We start from the raw sequence: 13,941 nt of genomic DNA on the forward strand, positions 1-13,941 counted from the left end.
CAACCGTGCAATAGGTGGCGGTATTGTCCCAAAAGAACGATTCGCGAATAAACAAGAAAAAGAAGAAGAAGAGAAAGGAACGCAACGCACCATAGGAAGGCACCACATATAAGACGTAATAATTAGTTGGAAATTTAGGTTTTAACTAAATAACTGAGTAAATAAATAAAAGTAAATAACTGACATATGTCAGACTGTCAAATGTAGACGAGGAGCTGAGCAAAATACTTTTCTGATTCACTGTAAACACGTGAATGTCACTCTGTAAACACGTGAACTGTGCTGCCCCTCACGAGCAACAAACCGCTGGATTTGCAGAGCTGTCAAAGCAGCCTCTGTTCTCAGAAGAAACGTCTGGTGAGCTGATAATCTTTAATAACTTAAATGTGTAATTGACAGCTTCTGCTAACGTCGTGGCAAAACTTTTTTTTTACCTCCCGAGACCCATTATCCGCATAAGAGGACATTATATTTCAGTCAGTGCATTTCTCTGAGACTATACATGCCACAGTTTTAAGTCTGGATGTCATGTACAGACCACATGCAGGGCTTTTCAGAGAAATAAATGTAATGTCTAAATGTTTGGATGTTTCTTTATGAATGATCACTCTCTTTGGTTTTTATTAATGTATGTTTTTTATTTATTTAGTCTCTTATGGAAATATGATAATATTTTGTAATTATCATTTAATCTGACTTATTTTTAAACTGTGTGTCATTAATCAACATATAAGGAAAATGTTATGGGGTTTCAAATCAAAATATGACTTTCTGTTACGAAACAGGATGTTGATTTCATACACATACATCCTCATATGGGGACACTGGGACTAAAATCATGTTTATTACGCAATTCGGGAGACACAACAAATGAATAGGGAAATAAATTATATTTCAACATTCCTATGAAATATTATATATCATTATAAAAAAACGTATATTATTACACTTCTTTTTCATTACGTGTTTCCCCCCAAAAAACTTTAATATGCAAATTAGATTTAGTTTATTTTTACATAATGAGAAAACCTGTTTATGGCCATTTTACACAAATTTTGCATAAAGAAATTATCTTTATACAAAGTTTGGTTAAAAAAAATCCTGAAAACTTGAAATGTATTGGTGATTAAGAAATAAATAAATAAAATCAGTTGTTTTTGCCGATGCATGTTCATTCATGTCTTTTTATTTATTTATTTAAAAAAATTAGTCCCGATGTCCTCTACCAAGGACGTAGCATAACTTATGAATGAAATATCTTTTTTTTTAATGCTCTAATTGTAATTCCCCTAAAATGTTTTGCTGGGTCTGGAGATTAAAATAATAAACAAACATACACAAAAGGTACATTTGTACTGTTAACACCACTGAAAAATAACTATGGATAAAGGTATAAAGTGTGTGACATCAACACAAAACTAATTGATCTAAAAATGTAATGATTACTTACTTTATTAGTTATTACACATTTAAAAGAAAATGTCCACACTTTTTTCCAGTCATTATTACTAAGTTCTCTCAGCACAGCACCATAGATGAAACTGTTACAAGTTCTTTTTGAAAAAGAATTCACAAGGTGTTCAGATCAATTTCCACTATTTGTTATGTTGCAGCCTTATGCTGTATTGCGTTCAGTTTTAAAATATTATCAATCACAATACACCATTCAGATTTGTGCTTTTAAAAGTATATTAATAAAGCAATTTAGCGTAACTGGGAGAAATTTGGATTAGTGCTTAAAACCCTTTGCCAATTATTTTAGATTAGTGGTTCCCAAACCTATCATGGAGGACCCCCTGCCCGGCACATTTTGTATGTCTCCCTAATCAGAGACACCCAATTTAGTTCTTGCAGTCTCTACTAACGAGCTGATGAGTGGAATCAGGTATGTTAGATAAGGGAGACATACGAAAGGTGTAGGGAAGGGGGCTTCCAGGACAGGTTTGGGAAGCACTGTTTTAGATCATTTGTAAAGGGTTTGTGGTATATGTGGCCATCTGCTGGACAAAATGATTAATAGCACGTAGCAAACTTTTGCGTCCTATTCATGGTCCCATTACAGCAACTTGTTTCACATCACATTGTCATGACCATCAGAAAGATGGATTGATAGATAAATGTTATTCTCTAAATAATTCACTTTTTTGAACATATTGGCACTAAAATAAGCAGAAATTGAAATTATTTTACACTGTGCAACTATGAAAAATATGCAAGTGTTTCATAAGTTTTCATAAGCAAGTACACAAGTCAATCAACATTTTTTTTGTTTTACGAGATACTCCGTGACATTACACTGTGTTGCCACTAGGACTAAATACTCTTTCAGGTGGGGAACTAGTTGCTGGAACACAAAAGCACTTCTTGGCTAGTTTGCAGGAGGAGTCAAATTGCCTTTCGGTGCCATATTTGGCACAATGATCTTGATTTTCAAAAGTATTCTATAGTCTCAATATTATGTAATTATATATTTACTGTAATATTGAATACATTGTTCAGCACTAGTATGTGTATGAGGATAATATATTTTATGGTGACACAGTGCAAGTAACTTTGGGACAAGGCAGTCAAGATTTCCAGACACAAAAATGGCTTTTTACACTTAAAATATTTAACAAAATAGGTGTTAACTAATAACCCTTGGTATTCATAAACAGACTTTTCATGTTGTACAGTCATAAACCCAGGGTTAATATTCTTTTTTGCGTATTTGTGATGTCATTAATGAGGATAAAAGCAGCACCCTACTTGAATAAAAGCTCTAGTGCTCATATTATAGATTGGCAACCGTACTATCAAGTTTTCCTGACATCTCTGACTGTAAATCTATGAATTAAATGCTCTCTTATTAATATGTTTGGTCCACCACTGTGTGAAAAGTCCTCAAGAGTATATACATTTAGAAATAGAGTTGAAGCTCTTTTTTTTTTTTGTACACAAGTGTCAGAGCTTCTGTGTCCACCATAACATTTCTAGTGAAAAGTGACTTTGCTGTCTTTTGTCATGAAGAGAATTGTAAAGTCATAGTAACCAACAGTTCTGTGAATGCCACTTTCATGTCTTATTTATATATGTATGTATTGTAATTTTAATAAATGTTTTCTTCTGTTGCAGGTAAGTGTCTCAGATTTCAGAGGATATTAGAATGAGTGATGGGATGGGATGGGGAGGCTGTAGTATCCTTTATGTCATGTCAAATTTTCTCATTTGTTTTCTGCAGTGATAAACTATAACCATTGGCCTGATAATCAATCAATTTTTTTTTAATCCCAATCCGCTTAATCCATTTAGTTTAGGCTTTTATATTTAATTTAACATTGATCTACACACATACATAATGCTCCTCAAATATGGTAAATGGACAACTGTGCTTGAGGTGCAAGAAGTAGTGAGGTTGCATCTCTTCAGAAGATGTCTGATTCATATAGATTATTTGTATTTTTGTACAATGTAACTACATTGTATTTTTGTATTTTTTGGAAGAGTGAAGGGATGGACACAAATTACAAGAGAATATTAAAAATCTTTTAAATTGTCTTCCAAAGATGAATTGAAGTCTTATGGAGTAAACTGACAGATTTTTCATTTTTGTCAATTAAACTTTTTTATAGCACTGAAAAGTCTTAAGGATATTAGATGATTCACAGAAACATTTTTTTTGAAGATGATTATTTATATCTTTGTCCCACACACTATCATAGAATCAGGGATTACATGAATGAACAAAGAGACAGCATAAATACATAGAAGAACTAAGATAACTTCTCCAAATCGGAGAATGATTTACCTGTAAAGTACAGTACTGTGAAAATTTTTATGCACTCCCCCCTCTTCTTCACGTTGGCCTTACTTTAATAATAATAATCACCAGCAGGGCAAGTGCTGTCACAGCTTGCAAGACATACAGCCTTAACTCAGGATGCACCCTGATCTGTCGCCCCATCTACATACTGATGAGTGCAATCAACTTATAACACTTCTCAAACAGTGCCACAAGGAGGTATGGAAACATACTCATGCAAACATACTTTTAATCTCCTTAATTGTACAATCCACAAACAATGCAGTAATGTAAAAATGCACAATCACCTGAAAATTTAATTTTGTGAATGAAGCAAACCAAGAAATGAAATGTCATTATTTACCTCATTATATTTAGCTTCATGTAATTTCATTTTTTTCTGATAATCTGTTATAAAACCTGTGCACAAATAAGAGACAGTGCAAAATGTTTATCTTATGTTTGGTTTGAAAACAGGAATGTAAGTAATTATTGTCTGGCTCTATCTATAGCATAACGTCCTCAAGTTCTTTGGCACATGTAATGATGTGGACCGTGCAATGCGGGACTGTCTCAAGAAAGAGGTGAGGACATGAGACTTTGGACTTTGTGATTTCCTGCACTTAGTATACCTCATATAGTCATTTTGTAATAAATCCAAAAGCAAGACATGTAATCTAGAAAGTAGAAATGGCAACTGAGCTGATGAGTGATCCTCTGCTGCCATCTACTGGTTATTCACAGGTAATTGCATGTTATTTTCATAACATGGGGGGTCGTTACATAATTTTTCACCCATGAAGAGTTTGCGTCCTGGAATAATACGTGTAAACTGTAATGTGTCTTGGCTTATCAATTCAAATGATGGGTATTAATACAAGATGGAAACAAGGCCAAAGCATCTTCCATATAAATACATATGTTTATTATCAACTCAAATGCTTGTTTTCAGTCTAGAAATCATTTTACCTGAGGGACTAAATCAAAAGATTTTTAAAATCAGTCTCTAAGTAAACCTCTGACTTGTCTAGCTGTCTTGAGCTAAATCATTTGCCTCTCTATTTGTCCACACAGTATCAGGCAAAGAGGGAGCGCAGCAAGGCCCACGCAGAAGAAATGAGACAGCGTTTAAAGGAACAACCAAAAGAGCATCCCTAGTAGCAAACATCGCCCCCTTGAAGAGCAAAACTACTCCAGACATGAACTAGTTTCTGGTGTTAAGGTGCTTGGACACTTTAAATCTGGAATGCTTTTCTGTGAGGATTGATTTGTTATGACCCTTGCAGTAAATAAGGTAGTAGAGCAAGTTGAAGATGAAACTTAAGTTTTATTTAATAATGTTTAATTTCAGGCTGTGAGCTGTATCCCAGATGTGACCTTATCTGGAGAGTGGGTCTGAAATTAAACAATGTTAAAATTTTGATTGTTTGAACTCCAATTAAAAAAAGTAAAAAATGAACATTGTCATTAGCACATTTATTGGCAGCTTGTCTACATTAAGATGTATTCATTTATCAATTACTAAAACACTAAAGAGCCTACATGTCCAATCAGATGAATTTAAGATATTGTCAATTAGAGAAAACCAATATGCCAAAGAGGATTCCAATCAAAGTGCATAAACATCTCAAAAAGGGATGTAAACTTAACTATTGCAAATGCAAATATGCTTGCCAATGTGATTTTTCATTTTTCTAAATTAGTGCATAGTTGGTAATGAGTTTTAAAGGAATAGTTCACCCAAAAATGAAAATTTGCTCGTCCTTAGGCCTTCGAAGATGTCATCAAGTAATTGAGTCACTGGCTCACAAATGAATCCTCTGCAGTGAATGGGTCAAAAGGAGAGTGCAAACAGCTGATAAAAACAATAATTCAATAGTAATCCACACAACTCCAGTCCATCAGTTAATGTCTTACATAAAAAGCTGTATGTTTGTAAGAAAGAAATCCATTAATGCATTTTAGCTTTAAAATGTGTTAATAATACATATAATAATATGACCTCATGTGGAAAAAGTCAATCCCATCCTTTCACATTAAAATCCCAGTTTAGAACAGTTTTGGACTGTTTTCACTTATAAACAGTGCTTTATCTGTGCATATCCATCTTGATTCATATGAAACAACTTTTTCAATGGAGAAAGCAATATTGGATATTTTTTGATGGATTTGTTTATTGCAAACATGCAGATTTTCACTTCACAAGATGTTAACCAATGGACTGGTGTCATGTTCGTTGCTTGTGGATTATTGTGAGTTTATTTTTCTGCTGTTTATCAGCTCTTTCTGACAGCACACATTTATTGTAGAGGATACATTCAATAAATGTTGATTTTTGGAAAATGTTGCAACAAAATGCATTTTTTGTTTTTGTGTTTTGGACATTTAAGGTAATAAAAATATATATAAAAAATACCTTAAAGTAACTACAAATGAGCATGTAAAGAAAATATATATCTAAAAGAAATTCCGTGTGGATCATGCCCCCAATCCATGCAATGTGCTCACCTTTTTCCCCCACTTACCTGTTTGCATCTCTGAAAAAAAGATCACTGGAAGCATGAAGATTACATTTATATCTAGTGGAAAAATACAGATACAGAATCACTACACCAAATGTAAACCATTAAAATATATGTTTCTTTTATGTTTACAACTTGATTTACATTTTTACAAATCTTACACTGTGCATGCAAATCTTTTTAGCACCAGTTTACATCAACAAATATTTGATGGTTGTATTCTGATTTTTATATGATAATCTATGACTGTACACTCTAGCTCCAATTTTGTTATCTGCATAATTCCTAAAGACATACGTCATAGATTGATATATTTATTTGTATTAATTTAGTGCCAGAGAATAATTTGATGAACAAGAACAAAAAAAGTACAGTGTGTGTGTGTTTGCATATGATTGTACAAAAGTTTGAATCTGTGTGTCTTTGTCTATCTCTTTGTGTGTGTATGTGTGCGTGAGAGAGAGAGAGTTTGCGTGTGAGTACATGGGCACATCACTGTCAGCTCTCTTCCATCTTTTTTTTTTTTCATGTACCTTGCCAGTAGTGAAATGTCGTCCCTTTTTTTCACCAAGCAATTATTACACTTGTTCATTATTTTCCAGCATTTTTAAAATGGGACAAATAATTTCAAATTTGGGAAAATAAAATGTTTTTGAATTTCATTACAGTAAGGGCAGGTGGTTAAAGGGTTAGTTCAGCCAAAAATGAAAATTATGTCATTAATGACTCACCCTCATGTCGTTCCAAACCCGTAAGACCTCCGTTCATCTTCGGAACACAGTTTAAGATATTTTAGATTTAGTCCGAGAGCTTTCTGTCCCTCCATTGAGAATGTATGTACGGTATACTGTCCACGTCCAGAAAGGTAATAAAAACATCATCAAAGTAGTCCATGTGACATCAGAGGGTCCGTTAGAATTTATTGAAGCGTCGAAAATACACTTTGCTCTAAAAATAACAAAAATTATGACTTTACTCATAATTTTCTTCTCTTCCGAGTCTGTTGCGAGCGCGTTCACAACAGTGCAGTGACGCCGCTGACGTACGACTCTGCTGACGTGTTTTCTTTGTTATTTGGGTGCACCAGAGAACACGTCAGCAGCGTCGTACGTCGTTAATCCCTCCAATAACAAAATAAAAGTCAAGTACTTCAGGGAAAATGATGAATAAAGTCGTAATTTTTGGAGCAAAATGTATTTTCGACGCTTCAATAAATTCTAACGGACCCTCTGATATCACATGGACTACTTTGATGATGTTTTTATTACCTTTCTGGACATGGACAGTATACCGTACATACATTTTCAATGGAGGGACAGAAAGGTCTCGGACTAAATATAAAATATCTTAAACTGTGTTCCGAAGATGAACGGAGGTCTTACGGTTTGGAACGACATGAGGGTGAGTCATTAATGACATAATTTTCATTTTTGGCTGAACTAACCCTTTAAGAAGTGTAGCTCTGTTTCTTGTACTCCTTGGCTACAGTACAGATATAACCTGCTTCCTCTGGGCAGCCAGCTCTGTCTGTATCTGCCTTTCTCAGTCAGTCTGTACTCTGTGCCTTGTCATATTTTTACTGTATTCTTTCTCTGTTTAGAGTAGTTTTTTTGTTTTTGTGTTGTTTCATTCCAATAAGCTAGATAGTTTTCTGTGCATTAATCATTTAGTTGTGTCAGATTCTGTGGTTGAGAACGTCAGTGTCCTGTCAGAGGCTGTTTATTAAGAGTTGTGTTATAGCATAGATTAATATAGGCCTAGTACACATAGCTACAGTATAGACATCTATGATCTGCGTCTTTTTTTCTATTTTCAAGAGTTTGCTCATTTACATTGTCTCTGTTAAGAAGTTTGCCGTATACATTTATGAATTATCTATAAGCTTTTTATGATGGCTAATGTGTGTATTTGATGTGTCAGATATTCTGTGTATCAACATATAAAATAATTTTTTATGGAGGTAAGAGCTAATGTTAAAAATATCAAAAGGTAATATATAATAAATATAATTTAGATAATTATATATATATATATATATATATTTTTTTTTTTTTTATGTTAAAATATGTCAAAGTACTTACAGTTCTAGGTTCACCGCAACCTCAAAAGCCTGCCACTTTCCTCTAATACATTGGAATGTTCAGCAGAAAACATGTGTTGGCTACATAAAGCCAATGTGTGAAATTGTAGAATTATTTTTCAAGAAGAAACAAAATTGATTCAATTGGAACCAATTGACAGTACTCTGTCCAAAATCCGCTGTTCAGTTGCGCGCTGCCTCCGCTGCTGGTGTGAAAGCAAAATAGCCGCGCGCTGCTTCCGCTCTGCCTACCTGCTGCTAATGCGCTGCTTCAGCTCTGCTGCCGCTTGCGGTGTGAACCCCGTGTTAGTCTGTTTGTGGAGCTTCAGGACCTGAATGAGGGGCTTTTTCAACATTCATTTCATGGTTTTTAAGAGTTTAAGAGTAATGCATGCATTATTTTGTGTGCTTCACTGTACCCTAATGGTGCTTTTACAAAAATTGTCCCAGTTTTTAAATTCATAATTTTGGATAGGACCCCAGAATTTGGGCTCAGGCCATTGGTTCTACGACTGCTTGAGCCAAATATTTTTATTTTGAGCCAAATTCTAATTGTTATTTCAAATTGGATAGATTTTTAATGGCATAGAAAGCCCTTCTTGCTTTCTCTTTTGCTCATTCAGAGCTAAGTTCTCTCTATTCTTTTCTCACTGCTAAGCAGGGCCTATATGCAGATAGTTTAAAATCAATAAGGATTAACCTGTAACACCCTGCACGTTTTTGGCCTTAACCTGATACTTGCTCAATAGTGCACAGAGCTCTAATTAATTTCAAACACAGAGCGGTCAAGCTTGAGGGACAGTGGTACAGAAGTGGAAAGACAGTAATATGGAAGGGTGTCGTTCTGGGGAGGGACAAAGATATGTTTTGGGTCTATGGGTTATTAGATTAATATGAGATTTGGGTGTGCACACACACAGTCATCAGTGGAGGAGAATACAAAGACTTGTATAGACTTGCTATATTCATGCTTTTATTATATGAGAAGAAATAGGAAGGTAATCCACTTCAAATGTTGAGTTCTGTGTGTGTGTTTATATATATGATTGCATAAAATCAACACAGAAAATGTATGATGTAGTATTTGTATGTAACAGTATATTTTGTTAAGATAGCCATGTCACAATTATTCAACCCCTATATAATATTGTTATTTTTAAAGCTTTCTGACAGTTTTTATGGCCTGAAGTGGAGCTGAAACATCATTAAGCCTTTGGGAACTCTATAACAATCCTTCATTTGCTTCAGCTGTGATGCATATATAAACCCCAACCATGAAGGTTTTCAAGGTGAGTTGCAATCATGGGAAAGACAAAGGAGCTTCCACAAAAGCTGAGAGAGGAGATTATTTCATCACATGATTCTGAAGGGCCTTGGGTATAAGAAGATTTCCAAAATATTTAACATTCCAAGAGACACCATTGGGAGCATTATAAGTAAGTTTAAAACTTATGGAACAGCTGCAAACCTGCCTGGCCGTGGAAGAAAGCCCACAATTTCATCAAGGGCCCTTAGCAACTTAGTCAGGACAGCTAAGAAAACCCCCCGTGTGACTGCAAGACAGCTACAGGATGACCTGATGAAGGCTGGTACAAGTGCTTCAGTGGCAACTATAAGACGTGCACTGAATAAGGAAGGACTTCATGGCCGGACCCAGGGCCGTAGCTGGGGACCCCGGTGCAGGTTGTACCTGTGGGCCCTGTTTGAAATTGTGTAAATAGCACAAATAAACAAACTAAACAATGTTTAAGTTTTTCAAGGTTGTAGGTGACCAGGTACAGGAACTGAATAATCAAATGTAAATAGCATTGCATAGTCTTCACTGTATAAATGAAACATTATTTAAGATTAATTCTTGTTAAAACTACAAAGTAATTCAGTAAAGAGCAGTAAATGAGTTTCTTCCATTTGATTTCTTGGATCAACATTAAGGACACTGACATCAACTAGTAAATTAGGCGCGGTCACTTTAAGAGACAATACATTCAGTATAAATGATACACATCTGATTTCTTTCTCAACTGTTTACTTTCACTTAAGACATAACCGACCATTTTTGAGAGGATACTTGCAAAAAAAAGAGTTTTTTGTATCTATGTGTCGTTTCAATAGTAAGAAGAGACCAAACTCAATTCGGTGTTCAAGGGCTGTGAGACGCGGATATCTGAGTGCGCAATGTGTGCACAGAACAGCGCGCGGGTGCTGAATTAAGCCTTTCATGTATTTTTGTGTTTGTATGTTTAAATTGGCAAGGTGTATTTGTTCGTTCAGGCACAGGAGGAAGCGAAGAAGTGCTCATTTCGGTGTTTGCGTGGCTCTCCGTTTGTGCTCCGAACTTGGTGCGCAAACTATCAGTTGAGTTTTTCCACGTCTTGTGTTTGAATGCACTGTTTTAAATGTTTAAATTGGCAAGACTTAAAACACATGCAACTGAAAACCTTTCGTGACGATGCGAAAAAGGCCGTCTTCTTATGCTGGTCTCGGGCAATCTGTTGAAATCACAAGGGGGCCCCCCTCAGCCGTGGGCCCCTATAATCGTCACCACCTTTCACCCCACTAGCGACGGCCCTGGCCGGACTCCAAGACGCACTACACTCTTGACCTCAAGGAACATCAGGATTCGACTAGAATATGCCAGGAGGAATTTGGACAAAACTACAGAGTTCTGGGAGACAGTTCTATGGACTGATGAAACCAAACTGGAACTTTTTGGACATATGGACCAGTGGTATGTCTGCCGTGCACAAGGTCAGGTTTATGACCAAAAGAATATACCATCCCCACGGTCAAGCACGGAGGTGGGTCATTGATGATGTGGGGCTGTTTTCTTGATCATGTACCTGGCATCATGGATTCCCAGAAATACCAGGTCATTTTAAAGAAGAACGTGATGCCTTCTGTTGACAAATTAAACCTTGGTGATCATTGGATCTTCCAGCAAGACAATGATCCCAAGCACACCTCCAAATCAACTAAAGCTTGGTTGGGGAAAAGATGCTAGAGTGTCCTGGAGTGGCCTTCTCAGTCACCAGATTTGAATCCAATTGAAAATCTTTGGTGGGATTTGAAGAAGGCAGTTGCAGCACGGAAGCCATAATGTCTTTTGAGGTGAGGGGGTTGAATATTTCTGATTGCAACTGTATATACAGTGCACAGCATAAATGAGAACACCCCCTCTAAAACTTAACAAATTAAGCAATTATTCTTAGAAGACATGCTAGGGTTCTTTGAAGATATAATGTTCCAACAAGCCTGCTTGATCAATTACCAAAGAAGAATGACAAAATTATGCAGCAAAATAAGATTTTCTTATCAAAGTGATAAAACTTTGTGTTGCAAATATGAGCACACCCTCCTGAAAGTTACAAATATATATATATATATATATATATATATATATAATATATATATATATATATATATATATATATATATATATATATATATTGTATAGGTTTAAGGCTATTTTTGATCAGCAGGTAAGTATATTGAACCAAAACTTTTAAAGACAAGTAATTTCCTGGCAATTAAAAGTGTTATATAGCCCACTGAATCATACTCAGACTTAATGCTGGTAGAGAACTGCCAGGTTACTTATTTCTAGAGCTGGGTCGTAACGGATTACATGTAATTAGAGTAAACTACTTTTTAAAATACTCGTAATCAAACTACAGTTACTTTTTTATGGATTACATGATTACATATTATTTACACAATGGTAATAAGTCGTTCACAATTCATTGATTCTCCTAATTTTCCTTTTTTTTTACGTTTATATTTTTCTTATTAAACCTGCCGTTTATATACGTTCGTGATTCTTCGAGTTTTTTCTGGCGGAGAGGGGGAGGGGTGTCAGAATCGCGCTCAGAAGAAATCAGCAACAAGATAATGGAAAATGGAGGGGAACACAGTCTTTAATCACTGGATGTACAGACATCATTTCATTTTTAAAGAAAGACACGGGAAAAATGTCACTGTTCAGTGTAAGCTCTGCCTACCAAGGATTAATTTGCTGTCCACGGAAATTTTTGACCTAGCAAAGTTATTGCTGGGAATTTCATGTTCTTTAATATATTTTTTGTAATGTTAATTTTTCTTCATTGTTACTACCTTCAAGGCCCCGTCCACACGGAGACGCGTTTCGCTGTAAACACATCAATTTTGTATTGTATAGGCGATTTGTCCACACAGATCCGGCATTTTGGGAGAGTGAAACCGATATTATTTGAAACCGGGTCCCAGAGTGGATAAATTTGAAAGCGCCGCCTTTGCGGACAGCAAATCTGTTTCTTTTCTGAAACGATAACGTCTTTAGCCCACGTCTCACCCCTAGTCAGAAAATAAGATCAATATTTAGGTTGAACTGTTCTGGAACAGTGTTGTAAATACAACTTAACCACTGATTTCTAGTCGTGTCCTCTTTTAGAAGGCCAAAAAAATGATTTGTGGTTTAATGGTTTAGCTCCTGCATACCTAACGAGCTTTCTACCATGTAACAGTCCATCACGCTCCCTAAGGTCTCAAAACTGGACTTTTGGTAGTACCTAAGATAGCAAAGTCCACTAAAGGAGGTACAGCTTTTTCGCATTTGGCTCCCAAACTCTGCCTTCCGGATAATGTTCGGGGTTCAGACACACTCTCTCTGTTTAAATCTAGATTAAAGACACATCTCTTTGGCCAAGCATTCAAATAATGCATCTTATAATCTTGGACTGCAGTTATATCTGATCAAATGCCCACTATTATTCTTTAGTTTGGGTTAAACAAATTAATTTTACTTGGTTGGAACAGCAGCTACGCTAATTATGTCTCCATTTGTTTCTCTGTTTTTGCTACGGGGTAACTAGGAATTACACAAGCTTCAGTCTGGATCCAGAACACATGAAAAGAGATGATGCCAACCCCTCAGAGGACCTCAGATGATGCCAACTCTGAAACAACATACAGAACTAACAAAGTTTGCTATGAGTTTGATTGCATCCTATAATAATTGCTGTTAATAGTGTTCATTGTCTGTTTGATTATGTCTTTAATTGATTTTTCCATACATTTCTGCCATATGTACATTAACTGACAGTCACCACTGATAAGCTACTTAATATTGTAGAAACTTAATTTTCTGTAAAGTTGATTTGCAACGATTTGTATCATAAAAGGTGCTATACAAATAAACTTGAATTGAATATTTTTGCTTTCACAATGAAACAGCTTCTCCACGACATGTCGCCGGCGGCAACAGTGAGAATCAATGTTATGCCTTCTTTCTTTGCATGAATATTTGGGCGGCGTTATGCAAATCTTCCCACATCATGACGTAGACGTGGGGGCGTGTATAAATGAGGTGTTTTAGGAGGGCGTGGACGACTCTTAACTTTTATAAAGAATATCTCTTTTGGTTTGAGACTTTAGTCTTTGCAACTTTAGGGATCTTATCAGAGGTGTAAAAAGTACTAAAAAATCTTACTCAAGTGAAAGTACAGATACTTAGTGAAATTTTTACTCAGTTAAAAGTACAAGTATCTTGCCAAAAACATACTTGAGTAAAAGTAAAAAAGTAC

At 35.6% G+C, this 13,941-nt stretch overlaps 1 protein-coding gene across 2 annotated transcripts; it reads left to right on the forward strand.

Moving 5' to 3' along the window:
• The first annotated feature begins 46 nt into the window (after positions 1-46).
• cmc2 (C-x(9)-C motif containing 2) lies at positions 47-6,312 on the forward strand. Of its 2 annotated transcripts, none has more exons than XM_019117314.2 (4): positions 47-357; positions 3,875-4,000; positions 4,294-4,365; positions 4,856-6,312. In XM_019117314.2, the coding sequence occupies exons 2-4, from the start codon at positions 3,920-3,922 to the stop codon at positions 4,937-4,939; spliced, it is 237 nt and encodes a 78-aa protein (XP_018972859.1). In that variant the 5' UTR covers positions 47-357; positions 3,875-3,919; the 3' UTR covers positions 4,940-6,312. The 2 variants fall into 2 exon arrangements, with proteins under 2 accessions (XP_018972859.1, XP_018972858.1); XM_019117313.2 differs by having other exon boundaries at positions 48-357; positions 3,872-4,000.
• Positions 6,313-13,941: the final 7,629 nt, after the last annotated feature.

This window comes from Cyprinus carpio, chromosome B18 (genome assembly GCF_018340385.1).
Source record: "Cyprinus carpio isolate SPL01 chromosome B18, ASM1834038v1, whole genome shotgun sequence".
NCBI classification, from domain to species: domain Eukaryota; kingdom Metazoa; phylum Chordata; class Actinopteri; order Cypriniformes; family Cyprinidae; genus Cyprinus; species Cyprinus carpio.